The sequence below is a fragment of the Mytilus edulis genome, chromosome 14, assembly GCF_963676685.1.
Source record: "Mytilus edulis chromosome 14, xbMytEdul2.2, whole genome shotgun sequence".
NCBI lineage: Eukaryota > Metazoa > Mollusca > Bivalvia > Mytilida > Mytilidae > Mytilus > Mytilus edulis.
Genome location: NC_092357.1, coordinates 46,259,078 through 46,273,421, shown reverse-complemented (window position 1 = coordinate 46,273,421; position 14,344 = coordinate 46,259,078). Strand labels below are relative to the sequence as shown.

Genomic DNA, 14,344 nt, shown 5'->3' with positions numbered 1-14,344 from the left:
ACTAATTTTCAAGTGAACAAACGAACGAACAGACGGACGAACAGACGGACGCACAGACTAAGAAACATAATGCCCATAAATGGGACATTAAAAGAATAAAATGATCCATTATGGTCAAAATTTATAAAGAATTGAACAAGAGTACACACGCCGAAATGTACGGCCTTCTTTACATTCCATTGATATCATATTGATAGTCCTAAAAAAGAAAGCTTTACTGCAACTTTTATAACCCAAACAAGAAATGTATTGTACATGTTACAATCATTCAATACACTAAAATAGTTGACCTTTTATGTATAGTTTCTAAGAAACAGACTAAACCAAGAAGACTGAACATTGGCAGATGAACCATTAAAGTGAGGTCAAGGTCAGATTAACCCTGTCGGGCAAACATGTACAGCTAGCAAACCTGCCAGTTGCACATGTACAACTTGCAATACTTCAATTCACCAAATATACTAGACCAATATTAGGGAATATTAAAATTGCTTTGGGAAACACACTAGTTAAAAGGTTCATAACTCTTAGAAAAAAAAAATTGATTCATATATTTTTTTCGATATGCACATCTATATAGAATGTCCTTATTCTCTAATTTTTGTGCTATTTTCACATTTCCTGGCCTGTGTGAGAAAAATATTTCTCCTCACTAGTGAAAAATCTGTTCCTCGGCAAATGATTAGTCGAAATTTGATTATGATGTCTAAATGTTTTGTTTTCTTCTGAATTTTCCTATTGTGACGTCATGAAAACGGGTGACCATGCCCGATGACGTCGCATATAAAGAACACAAGTTTCGGAAAATCTTTGAAAAAGAAGGCTAAAAATCATTAGAAAAACAGATTTCTACACTATAACTCGTGTATTACGATATTTCTCCACTCTCGACAGTTAAATTTTATTTATTAAAGAGCTCGGCAAGCCTCGCGCTTCAAATAATAAAATTTAACTGTCTCGAGTGGAGAAATATCGTAATACACTTGTTGCAGTGTAGGAATCTATATTTGATCATATTTCTCCAATTCTCCACAAAGTTTCCTATGTTTACCAAACAACTATTTTGTTATGCTAAAGGAGTAGATTCAGATTTGGCCAGTATTGTCAGTTTCTCTTAGACTTTTGAGTTTTTAATTTACATTTGTGGCACATCTATTTTTTTTGTTTTTACTTAGTCACAACTTTTTCAGACTCGGGGTGATTTTGAGCTAGGGATATTGCAAAGACACCTGTCTATAGCATAATATTTGTGTGTTTCTCTAATAGAAAATGTCCTCATTTTATCCTAAGAATTTGTGTATCTGGGTCTCATTGATGTATAACCAACATCTCCCTTTCTTCATATACACAAAAATAAAGTTAAAAAGGTAAAGTTTATTTATAACAGATAAAGAAATGCAAAATCAACTACTAACAATAATAAAAAAAATATAATTAATGCAATGCAGCTTCTGTTCAAGCTGGAATGTATGCCCTGATTGTTAATAAATATATACACTGGTACATGTTTTATCAAAAACACATTAAAACCCTTTAAAATCCTGGAGCCTTATTTACAAAATAAATTAATTGCTAGAAATGTTACAATACTTTTTTTAACTTGTCATCAGTTTTTCATACACAATTAACAACTTTTCAACTACCCCTCCCCCTTTTGAAAAAGGCAACAGCGAAAAACTATAAAAATGTCACGCCCTAAATTTGAATGGTTATAAAACAATACAAGTCAAATACACATACACATATATTGATACTATGACTTAGCAGCAAAATTTCTGATACTGGTAAATATCGCCTATAGTAAAATTCAAGAAGTGTGTCACAAAAAATGCATATCAATACAATAAACATGAAGTATGCATACAACAAATATATACTATTGCACATCAATGTAAACAGTGTTTTCCATGGTTGCACAATAATATCAACAGTATTTTCATGGTTGCACATCAATGTTAACACAACAGTATTTTCATAGACATTGATGGAGATAAATCTAGATTCAATGTATAGAAATAAAGTTTAACAAACAGAATAAAAAATAAAATAATAAAGATGTATTTTTTTATGAAAAAAACAGGAACGTATATTTCAAAAATAAATTGTTGATCATAGGTTATTCAGATATATTCGGGTTAAAACAGTGTTAAAAAGAAAGATTATACAAATCAGTTTCCTAACTTCTAAATTAAAAATATCCATATCTTTTCAAATTCCCCCCAAATTCAACAGAAAATGCTCTTACAACATACTGCTATAAATATACAACATTTTTATCAAAACAAATAAAATCGGCCAGGACATTTACTTCGCAAATTCAATACAATAACAATATTTTCATAAAAAAAGATTGAAAGTTGGCTTTAAGGGGGTAGACCTTGGATCAGGGAGATAACTCTTTAAATCAGTTATGCGTTTGTAAAATTCAGGTTTTGCCAATGAATTTGAAGCATTTACCTGAAACAGATTGGAAATAATCTATGTATCCAAGAAGCTTAGAACATATTTATGAAAATGGCTGACACAAACGTACTGATGATTTTAAGAGTTATCTCCCTTAACCTAGGTCTACCTCCTTAATGATAACAAATTTGACAATGTGTCTTCAAAACCCTTATAAAAAAAAAATGAGATTTTTTGCTCACTCATAATCTGTTAGAATCTCACCAAATGGTGAAAGCCCTGAGATGAGATGTAGCTGAGAAACTTCCTGGATTTTAAAACCAATAGTATAACTGTTTACTGCTATTTGCCTGGGCATCATCAATGACATTAATTATCACATGATGTCATCATGTTCTCACGCTACTCAACAGAGATAAAACCTCTCAATCAAATTGATATGGAAAATAAGCACACAAAAAGATCAAAGTAAAATTTAAGAAAACAGCAATAAATAAATATTATATATATTTGGCAAAAAAATCAATAGCTATTATCACAGATAATGTGTTATACCTTAAAATATAAATCAAATAACTGTACTAGTAAACAAATTTCAATGGTTGTAAAGTTTAAGTACAATTGTCTCGTGAGTGCCCTGAGATTTAACATGCATTTGATTGTCTAGTTAACACTTGGATATCAAACATAAAATTATTTCAAAATGTAATGTACATGTAAAAAGCAAAATATCAAAAATATCAAATTAACTGATCACAGTTCAATTACTTAAGTTTAACATACTATAGTTTAAGACATTTAATGAACATTCATTTGTAAATGTATACTGCTTGTAAAAGTAGTTGTGAAAGTTTGAAGTTCATTAAAAAAAAAACCCAACAGATTGTCAGTCAATATTTCCTTAAAAAGGATATGACAAGATTATTTTATTTTACATTCTCTTCTGATAATATCAAAATAAACCAATGAAATGTCTGCCTTTTTTGAAGGTGTGTCTCATCATGACAAAACTATAGGATCTCACCGGTTGTTAAAACAGAAAGTAGAAAGTAGCATAGACAAAGGCTCTGTATTATGATCTGATTGATAAATGCATGAAATGTTGATGATTTTTCTTCTGTTCCTTCATGTACACTTGTTTTAGAGTTGCTGGACCAATAACTTTTTCTCTGACTTATGATTTTCTTAATGTGACCTACTGATCATGAAATAGACTTATTACAGGGTTTGTACTAATATGAGCAACACAACGGGTGCCACATGCCCAACAGGATTTGCTTATACCTTTCCCTAGCACCTACAATCATCCCCATTTTTTGGTTAGTGTTGCTCAGACTTTAGATTTCTATGTTGAGTTTTGTGTATTATTGTTTGTCTGTTGTTTGTTATTTCTTTCTTATTGTCAGTTTGATTATAAATTATAAGGTAGAAATATCACATATGAAAATATTCAAAATATAAATGTTGTAATATATATAAAAAAAAACAAAAATAAAAAATATCACAGTTTTTTGGGAAAAAACAAAATTTTCCATATTCCTGATAGAAATTGATTGCTCATAATACTTGATAACAAATATTTGGTTTGTTTCAATGATACAAATACATTATTGGTGCCTGAGACGCTACAAAGATAAAAAACATACATATAAACAAGTACAATAATAAGTTATACACAATTATACCAAGAATATGTCCATAGTACATGTGAGCCCCACTCACACTATCACTTCTATGGCCAGTATTTCTATGTTTAGTTGACAGTGAAATTGGGGTCTAAACTCTAATTTCGGCATTAAAATTAGAAAGATCATATCATAGGGAACATGTGTACTAAGTTTCAAGATGATTGAACATCAACTTCATCCAAAAACTACCTTGACCAATAAACTTTAACCAAAACTTGAACAGACAACCAAATGAACAGATGAACATATGAACACATGAACAAATGAACAGATAAACAAATGAACAGACAAACAAATGAACAGACAAACAAATGAACAGATAAACAAATGAACAGATGAACAGATGAACAAATGAACAGATGAACAAATGAACAGATAAACAAATGAACAGACGAACAAATGAACAGACAATCAAATGAACAGACAACACATTAATTGAACAGATCAACAAAAAAATGATGGACACACAGACGGAAAAAACATAATGCCCCCAAGTAGGTGGGCATAAAAATACATTATAGAAAGACAATGGCAGATCCAGTGGGGACAGAGGACCATAATCCCCTTTTTGGACAATCAATGCTTTGAAATGAGGACATTTAGTTTGTGTATTAATTAAATGTTATCAAAGTAAATGCTTATAAAAATGCACAATAATCATTGAATTGGTTATTAACAAGGGGATGATCATTTATTTGACTTACATCAAACTAATTAATAGATTTCTTTATTGCCCTTCCCTGTGCCTATATCACCCTGCTCAGTCGATCCTTAATTCTCGTATCAAGGCTTTGAGGCGAGAGCAGGCAATATATACAACATCACAATGTCTTAGAGGAGAAGTTATCAATCAACTACCTCTCAATGTGTGAGAAGACGTTATCAAGCTTGCTTTCGTGATGTGTAAAACTGACTTAGGCAGGGAGAAATAATCAGGTTTTCTATGTATAGGTATCTTAAAATATCAGCTGCTCGACATAATTTAATGCTTTTTAGCTCTTTGGCTGCACTCACTCACCAAAAAAATCACATTGTGGATTGCAGCTGATATTTTACGATGTCAATGTGTAGAAAACCCGATAAACTATACTTATCTGAAAAGTTTAAGAACACAGCCACAAACTCCCAAAAGCTGACTTATAAACTTATCACAGACACCAGGCTTAAAATTTTGAACGCCACATGCACAGTTCATCAACAAGACTCATCAGTGATGCTCCGATCAAAACATTAAAAAGGACAAATAAGTACATTCACAATATAGTGCAAAGTTGAAGAGCACTGAGGGCCTAAAACTCTGAAAGCTATGCAATCTTTTTCATGTGGTAGAAAATCCTTTGTATTAGGAAAAAAAAGGTTTGATAAATATAAATTTAGAGGTTACTAGTTTAAAAACTAAGTAAGCTCAAAATTGACAAAAAAAAACAAAAGAAACTGTGAGCTACTGCTAACTTTTGATAACCTGCCCGAACGCCTGGGAAGTTGACTTATTTACACCCTAAAACCAAATTTCAGAAATCCTCATTATAATGAGAAAGATGCAATGAAAGACTTCATGGGACAGATGGACAGACAGACAAATGAATGGACAGAGGGACGGACAGACAGAGGTAAAACAGTATACCCCAACTTCTTTAAAGCAGAGGTATAAACATAGAAAGGTGACAAAGTTCACATTACCTCCTGATTATTACATTTCTAAAACACATCCCAATATATGATATATATATCAGGTTCACTGATTTGACCCATATTCTCGATCATACTTGATTTATAGTATACTAAAACATATATCAAAATTACCAAAATCCAAAAGAAACAATTAAAACTATATGAACCTTAAAGAGAACAGTTCTAAAGATCTCTAAAGAGCCGAGTGTTCCTTTGGTTGTTGATCTTGATATTTTTTAGCTTCTTCATCCCGCCCTAGTTTCTGCAGGATTATTATGACATCTTCTCTAGAACGTACTGTGTTTGGATGGAGGTCACCTTGAACTTCACATAAAATCTCCACTTCTTGTTGATATAGTACTAGACAGTTTTCCAGGAATTCAGGTTTACGATTGTTTGTCTGCAAATTTAAAAAAAAATTTATCCCCAAAATTACTATCAATTCAAAATTATAATGATGTTTTTATCAGAGTGAAAAATTCAACGGGATGCAATTTGATACCACTTTTTGTTTGCATTTTTTCCTGAAATTGTAATAATTAATTTCATGTATAATATATAAAAATAAGAAGATGAGATATATTTGCCAATATGACAACTTTCCACCAAAGTTTTAATTAAAGGTTACCTTTGTTAGCACCCATATTGTCAAAGGACAAACAAAATCTCACCAGGTTCCTAAGTTCAAAGACTCATAACTCTACAAACTAAGTCAACTGGTAAACATTTTCTTGCATGTGGATAGACACATTAATTATTAACATATTATGTCCTAATTAACTACAAAGTTTCATGAAATTATGTTGTGTGGTTTCAGAGGAGTTGCAATTACAAACTGTGGTTGTAGTATATTTAGGCCAAAATTTTATGTTCAAAGGGCATACCTCCTAGGAAAAAAAATTGAAACGTATTTTCCTGTCAATGTTCACATCTACATAATATGTCCTTATTATCTACAAAGTTTCATGAAATTCTATTGTATTGTTTCAGATCTAGTTGATTTGAGATGACAAGAACAGGACTGATGGACAGTTATACAGACACACGAATGGACAGATGGGTCAAAAACATTATACCCGACGCAATAAATAAGCTGCTTTAAATATGAAGTTATTCTGGTATGTAGTACAAGAGAAATGTCTGACAACAGAATAAAGTTCATTTAACATGTACTGCAAAAAAGACCAACACAAAAAGCCTGTTTACAGTTCTGTACACTAATTTTAGCATTGACCCTAAGTCATTTTATTTCTGTAATAAAAGTTTATAATTAAATCTTGTCAAAAAATGAAGTGCAGTTATGAGTTGCCAATACATTTAATAAATAGCCTGACACATATCAGGGGGATAAAAATTGGTAACATAAACACAGAGTTCTCGAAATCTTTTTATATCTGTTGGTCTCTGACAAAAAACTGCTCGTCCTCACTACTATTTCTATTAAAAAATACCAAAAGAGTGTCCGACTCAGTGCTTTGCAAATTTTAGTGGTCAAATCCCTCTACCACTTTTCGAGAACTCTGATAATCAGATGGATGTACAGACGGACAAGGGTACAACTTAATGTCCCCCTCTGCTGTAGCAGGGGCATTAAAAGGGGTAAAAAAAAAGATCTCAATTTTAATTTAACCAGATGCTCCGCAGGGCGCAGCTTTATACGACCGCAGGTCAAACCCTGAACAGTTAGGGCAAGTATGGACACAACATTTAAGCTTGATACAGATCTGAATTTGGATTGTGATTAAATAGTTGACACAACATAGGTTTCTGACACAGAATGAATGTGGTCTAAGAACTTAAACTTAAAAATTTTAAATCTAAATACATGGTTAGATTCAGCATATCATATAGAACCCCAAGAATTCAATTTTTGTTGATAATCGGGTCCAAATATTAAAAATCTAAATACATGGTTAGATTCAGCATATCATATAGAACCCCAAGAATTCAATTTTTGTTGATAATCGGGTCCAAATATCAAAAATCTAAATACATGGTTAGATTCAGCATATTGAAGAACCCCATATATTCAAAACGGGACAATACTGTGCAATTGAAGACTTCTTGCTATTGCGCAATACTGTGCAATTGAAGATTTCTGGCTATTGCACAATACTTAATGTAATAATTTTGGACCCTGATTTGGACCAACTTGAAAACTGAGCCCATAATCAAAAATCTAAGTACATGTTTAGATTCAGCAAATCAAAGAACCCCAAGAATTCAATTTTCGTTAAAATCAAGCTAAGTTTAATTTGGAACCTTTGGACCTTAATGTAGACCAATTTGAAAACAGGACCAAAAATTAAGAATCTGAATACCCAGATAGATTTGGCATATCAAAGAACCCCAATAATTTATTTTTTTATGAAATCAAACAAAGTTTAATTTTGGACCCTTTTGGACCCTAAACTCCAAAAATCAATCCAAACCTTCCTTTTTTGGTCATAAACCTTGTGTTAAAACTTCATAGATTTCTATTGACTGTTACTAAAGTTATTGTGCAAAAACCAAGAAAAATGCTTATTTGGGACCTGTTTTGGCCCCTAATTCCTAAACTCTTGGGTCTAAAACTCCAAAAATCAATCCCAACCTTCCTTTTGTGGTCATAGACCTTATGTTAAAATTTCATAGATTTCTGTTTACTTATACTAAAGTTATTGTGCGAAAACCAAGAAAAATGCTTATTTGGGCCCTTTTTGGCCCCTAATTCCAAAACTGTTGGGACCAAAACACCCAAAATCAATCCCAACCTTCCTTTTATGGTCATAGGCCTTGTGTTTACATTTCATAGATTTCTATTTTCTTTTACTAAAGTTAGAGTGCGAAAACCAAATATCTTCGGACGACGACGACGCCAATGTGATACCAATATATATACAACCAAAAAATTATTTTTGCATTCGTATAAAAAGTTACCCAATTATTCCATAACATCTGTCCGTGAAGCTGTGCACATCTGGCTGTGTTGAGGTGAAATTTACCAAACATGGATGAACAGAGTCCCATAGATTTATTAAACATTTCTGTTGGTATACCTGTTTTAAGTATAGATAAATATTATTAAATTAACAAATTTTTTAAGGAGTAACTTCCTCAATAATTGCCACAATAAAATCCATAATCATGCAATAATAGTGCTGAAAGTGGCGTTAAACAACAATCCATCAATCAATTGTACAAAAAAAAATTATTGAGAAATTACAAAAATAATGTATAAACATAGACTAAATTTTTGAAAGCAGAGGACAATTTACCTGTAACCCCAGTTTTTGGGATATTATGAGTGAAGTCTAGACATGCTAGATGGATTTTAAAAATGTTAATTTATTAAAATGTTTTTTGTTAAAAATATAAATAAAATATGAAAAAGAATTGCTTAATTGTTTCAACTGTGCTTCAATTGTCATACTATAAAATTGCAAATTTGAGGTGTCTTTTCAGCTCCCTTAACGCTTATTGTACAAATGTTGTTTCATACTCAATCTAGACCTGGTCAAACTGAATACTTGAAAATTGATATTTGCTACTTCTCTACAATACAAACTTATAAACTTAAACTTGTGAAGAAACACAATAAAAATGCAACTTGAGTAGAACAAAACAGGTTTCATATTCATGTATATTCATTTCACATTAAGATGTTCTCACATGTTTGCCACCTGATTTTTCTTCTCATGAAAGTCACTTCTGAAATTACTTGGTTTACAGTATGAGTGAAGGATCATGCTGTTTTTTACTTTTCGTGAGATATTTGGAATCCTCTAGTTTTTTATATCTTTATAGTGCCAATAAAACCTTTGCCCCTTAACCCCTATACTTTTTCAACCTCATTTTCAATTAATTATATTTTTTTTTTAAAACCACACAACACTGCTTTTTAAGTTCCTTTATCAATATACTATCAATTTATTGTAGTCTTTAAAAAAAACTATTTTCTTTTAAATGAAGGAGCCAACATCCTTAATGTTATTTAAATAGACTTACTTAAATCACTGTGATACTGGTTCTTTTCACCCAACATATACAATGCCACTGCTAACCCCTGCTGGTCGTTAATATTCTCAAACATATTCTTTGCTTCTTCCAAACAACTTGTTCCTCTTTCAAAGTATCCGCAGGACAATAAAACACGTCCAAGATATTGTTTATCCTTGGAAAAATATTTCTTATTTACCTTGAATAAAAAAATAAAATATATGATATTAGTTAAAATTTTTACAGGAAAACCAACAATCTATTTTTAAAATATTACATCATAAAATTGAGAATGGAAATGGGGAATGTGCCAAAGAGACAACAACCCGACAATAGAAAAAAACAACAGCAGAAGGTCACCAACAGGTCTTCAATGTAGCGAGAAATTCCCGCTCCCACACTTCAGCTGGCCCCTAAACAAATATATACTAGTTCAGTGATAATGAACGCCATACTAATTTCCAAATTGTACACAAGAAACTAAAATTAAAATAACACAAGACTAACAAAGGCCAGAGGCTCCCGACTTGGGACAGGCGCAAAAATTTGGTGGGGTTAAACATGTTTGTGAGATCTCAACCCTCCCCCTAAACCTCTAGCCAACGTAGAAAAGTAAACGCATAATAATACGCACATTAAAATTCAGTTCAAGAGAAGTCCGAGTCTGATGTCAGAAGATGTATATAAAAAAAGAGAAATGAGGAACACTTGTGAAACACACCAACAAAGTACAACAACTGAACAACAGGCTCCTTCAAAGTAAGTTAAGATAATTGCATAAAAATGCACTAGTGGGTTTGAAAACTTAAACAGGCACCAACCTTCACCCTAACCTGAAACAGTATAGACTGGCATTACTATACACAAAAATACACACTATTTAATATCATTTGAAATGACAAATAAACATAAACAAGTTACCATACATTGAATTAACAATTCTGATCTATGAATTAATATAAAAACACTTGGAACTCATACGATATCATTTCATTTCTAAATATTAATTAAAAAAAAGATGTAGAACAATATCAAAAAGAGAACTTTAACAAGGGACAAAACGGGGTTCTATAAAGTAACATGCAGACGTAAATTCAAATATAATTATTTTGTTGTTTGGTGTACTGAAACATTTTTTTTTTTAAATTAATACATTTATTTTACTTCCCATTAAAATGCAATATTTTGATTGGCTAATACAAAGGTGTTAATTTACTCTATCACATGGCTGAGCGGGTGGCAATTTTTTGGTCATGTTACCCTCTCATCCAGCCCAATCAAAAATCAATAATTTAAAGGACAATGGATTGAATTTACATCAAGTAATTAAATACAATGCTTAAATTTTAGGTTTTGCCTAAGATTTTATTATTTGACTATCAAAATAAAAGAAAATAAAACATCTTACTTAATTTTTTTTTCCTAATACCCGTAAAGTATGTATGTGACATCATAGAAAATACTTTTAAAATAAAATTAATCTGAAAAAGAAAATAATGATAGGGTGTTCAGTATAATAAATTAAATAACACATACCTGAGAGGGTGATAGAGCAGATAGGTACCCCCCAAAAATGCATTGTCAACCTTGGCTTCACCAGAGGTTGACAATGGGTAACAATCTGCTCTATCATCATACTAACTACTTTTTATCAAAGGTTGAACATTTAGTACAAAAAGTGGGACAAGATATAATACAAAATAAGTAAACATATCAAAAAACATGTTTAACCCCAACGCATTTTTGCACCTGTCTAAAGTCTGAAGCCTCTGGCCTTTGTTAGTATTTTATGATTTTCAATTTAAGTTTCTTTTATATATTTTGGAGTTTAGTAAGACGTCCATTATCACTGAATTAGTATTACATTTTGTTTCATGGGCCAGCTGAAGCACACCTCCTGTTGCCGGAATTTCTCACTGCATGAAGACTCATTGGTGGCCTTCGGCTGTTATCTGCTCTTTGGTCGGGTTGTTGTCTCTTTGACACATTCCCCATTTCCATTCTCAATTTTTTTGAATAACAAGAAATGGATCAAACTTTTGTCAACAGGTCAAATTAACACCAAAGAATGGATTTATTTCTTTTATACATTTGATGCGTTTCCCTAAATTTTTGGTCAAATTTGAAAAATGGCCATAGACTCATACATGTTACTTTCCTGGACCATTATTATGCCCTGCTCCTTAAAGTTTGCTATATATATAATATTACTCACTGCCACACATAGTTCTGAGAGTTTTAAACCTTTAACACGACACTCTCTGTATCCTGGATGTGCTCCATATACATACTGTAAAGCTGTTAGTTAAAAAGAGGTGAATATAAGTCATATTAGTATTATTTATTATACTTTGTGTTAAAATGAAGGTTAATTTGTGGTAGACAATTTACTCTATCCAATGGTATTATAAATATAAAAAAGAAGATGTGGTATGATTGCCAATGAGACAACTATCCACAAAAGATCAAAATAACACAGACATTAAAAACTATAGGTCACCGTACGGCCTTCAACAATGAGCAAAGCCCATACTGCATAGTGAGCTATAAAAGGCCCTGATAAGACAATGTAAAACAATTCAAACAAGAAAACTAACGACTTTATTTATGTAAAAAAATAAATACTCTTTTACCCTTTACAGACACATTTGATCAACTGTGCGCTTTATCAAATACAAATGGTTGATGTACAAGACTCCATATTTTTTTATTCTGTATTTAAAAATTTAATAGTCAGATGCAGTGAAAACAGAACATTCAGTATAACAAATTAAAATATAACACATCAATGATAAGGTGATAAGGAGATTGTTACCCTTGGAAACGTCATTGTCAACCTTGGCTCTGCTCTATCATCCCCTCAGCTATGTGTAAATTGTATTAATTACACCTTATATAGGAATACTGGATTTTGCTTGGTTGTTACCAAGTGTATTTTTTGGTATATATATTCTAACATCTTTTCCTCATTTTAAAAGAATTTGTCTCAAATTCCCCTCCCTGCCGTGCTATTTGCCTTTTTGGATATTCCTTTTTACACTCGAGCCTGTTCCCACCAAAATTATTTTGAAATTTTCTAAGTTAATCATGCACTATTGATCGAGTTAAACCGGAACACCAGACCAAATTCATTTTACTGGTATAGATATAGGAAGATGTGGTGTGAGTGCCAATGAGACAACTCTCCATCCAAATAACAATTTATAAAAGTAAACCATTATAGGTCAATGTACGGCCTTCAACACGGAGCCTCGGCTCACACCGAACAACAAGCTATAAAGGGCCCCAAAATTACTAGTGTAAAACCATTCAAACTGGAATAGTCCATACTCGTCATTACCTTTCTTGAACAATAGATTGACCATGCAATAAGTTGGTTCGCATAACTCTTTAGAATCCTTGCCATACTTTTCAACAAGTGTTGTGATGACCTCACTAAGCATATCTTCTGCAATAGTATACTCTCCAATGTCTACCAGGAAAGAGGCTGTTTTTGATTGTATGGGAGCCCAGTCTAAAACTTCTTTTAAATTGTTATCCTGCAATATCAAAACAGGAAAAAGTTTAAAGGTATATGATATTTGTTTGTATATTTCTCTTCCATAAAAAGTTTATCTCCAAGTTTATTATACAATAAGTTTATTTCAAGTAAGGTGGTACCAAACATCTTGACTAAAATTAATTTGGCTCGTTTAATTTTCTAAAAATTTTGACAAAATATTTACTTTGGACTCTTTGACAAAAATATTAAAATTTCCAAAAATTGAACCAGACACATTATCAGAAAAAAAATGGTTGGATATATAGCAGTTTCATAAACACTCATTTTGATCATTGAGAAGCTTAACATTTCTTAACAATACAGCATGATTAAAACGTTAAGCTGATTTTACAGAGTTATCTCCCTGTAGTGTTAGGTACCACCTGTTTTGGCATCAATGTAGAATATGTGTCTGAGCACCCCTTTTGGGCATGTTGTAAAAAACATTTATGCATTAAAAATATTAACCAAGGATCATTTAAAAATATACATGATATACAATACAAACATCTAAAACTTGAAATTAAAAGACTAAACAATAAAATAATTAAGTGTTGTTGTCAGTGTATTTAAAATTTTCATATAAAAATCCTTTTAAAATCAAGGGCAGATAATTATATTAAGTTTGACAACTTGTGTTTTGGGAATTTTAAAGCAATTATCTTTTGAAATTTTATACCAGTTCTATTATTTAATGTTTCCTCCATAAGCATGATAAGGTAATAATAAGTTTCCCAATATAAAACATAAAAAATGAAATGTGTTTTTTGTTAGTTTCAATTAAGGAATGACTGTAATATTTTTTCTGTCTATGAAGAAATAACATAAAAAATGTTGTGCACACCACATTTTTTATGTTATTTCGAATAGACAGAAAAAATATTACAGTAATTTCTTATAATTTAATTCTAAATTCCATTTTAAACCATAGAAAACCATGAAAAAACGTTGATGACGTCATGGTCACATGACTAAATTATGTCTATGTGCTCATATCAAAATAACGTCAGCCAATCAGAAGACGCGTTACATCCAAAATTAAATTATTGAATTATAATACAAA

General features: G+C 31.5%; 1 protein-coding gene across 2 annotated transcripts in view; it reads right to left on the bottom strand.

The window, feature by feature from the left end:
* Positions 1-1,577: 1,577 nt before the first annotated feature.
* Positions 1,578-14,344, bottom strand: part of LOC139502471 (TPR repeat-containing protein DDB_G0287407-like) — a 36,687-nt gene continuing 23,920 nt past the window's right edge. For both annotated transcript variants that reach the window (XM_071291948.1, XM_071291949.1), the window contains 5 exons: positions 13,081-13,279; positions 11,956-12,038; positions 9,750-9,939; positions 8,682-8,800; positions 1,578-6,162 (listed from right to left, as the gene is read on the bottom strand). In XM_071291948.1, coding sequence (XP_071148049.1) covers positions 5,956-6,162; positions 8,682-8,800; positions 9,750-9,939; positions 11,956-12,038; positions 13,081-13,279 — 798 coding nt within the window. In that variant the 3' untranslated portion in view covers positions 1,578-5,955. The remainder of the gene's footprint in view (positions 6,163-8,681; positions 8,801-9,749; positions 9,940-11,955; positions 12,039-13,080; positions 13,280-14,344) is intronic.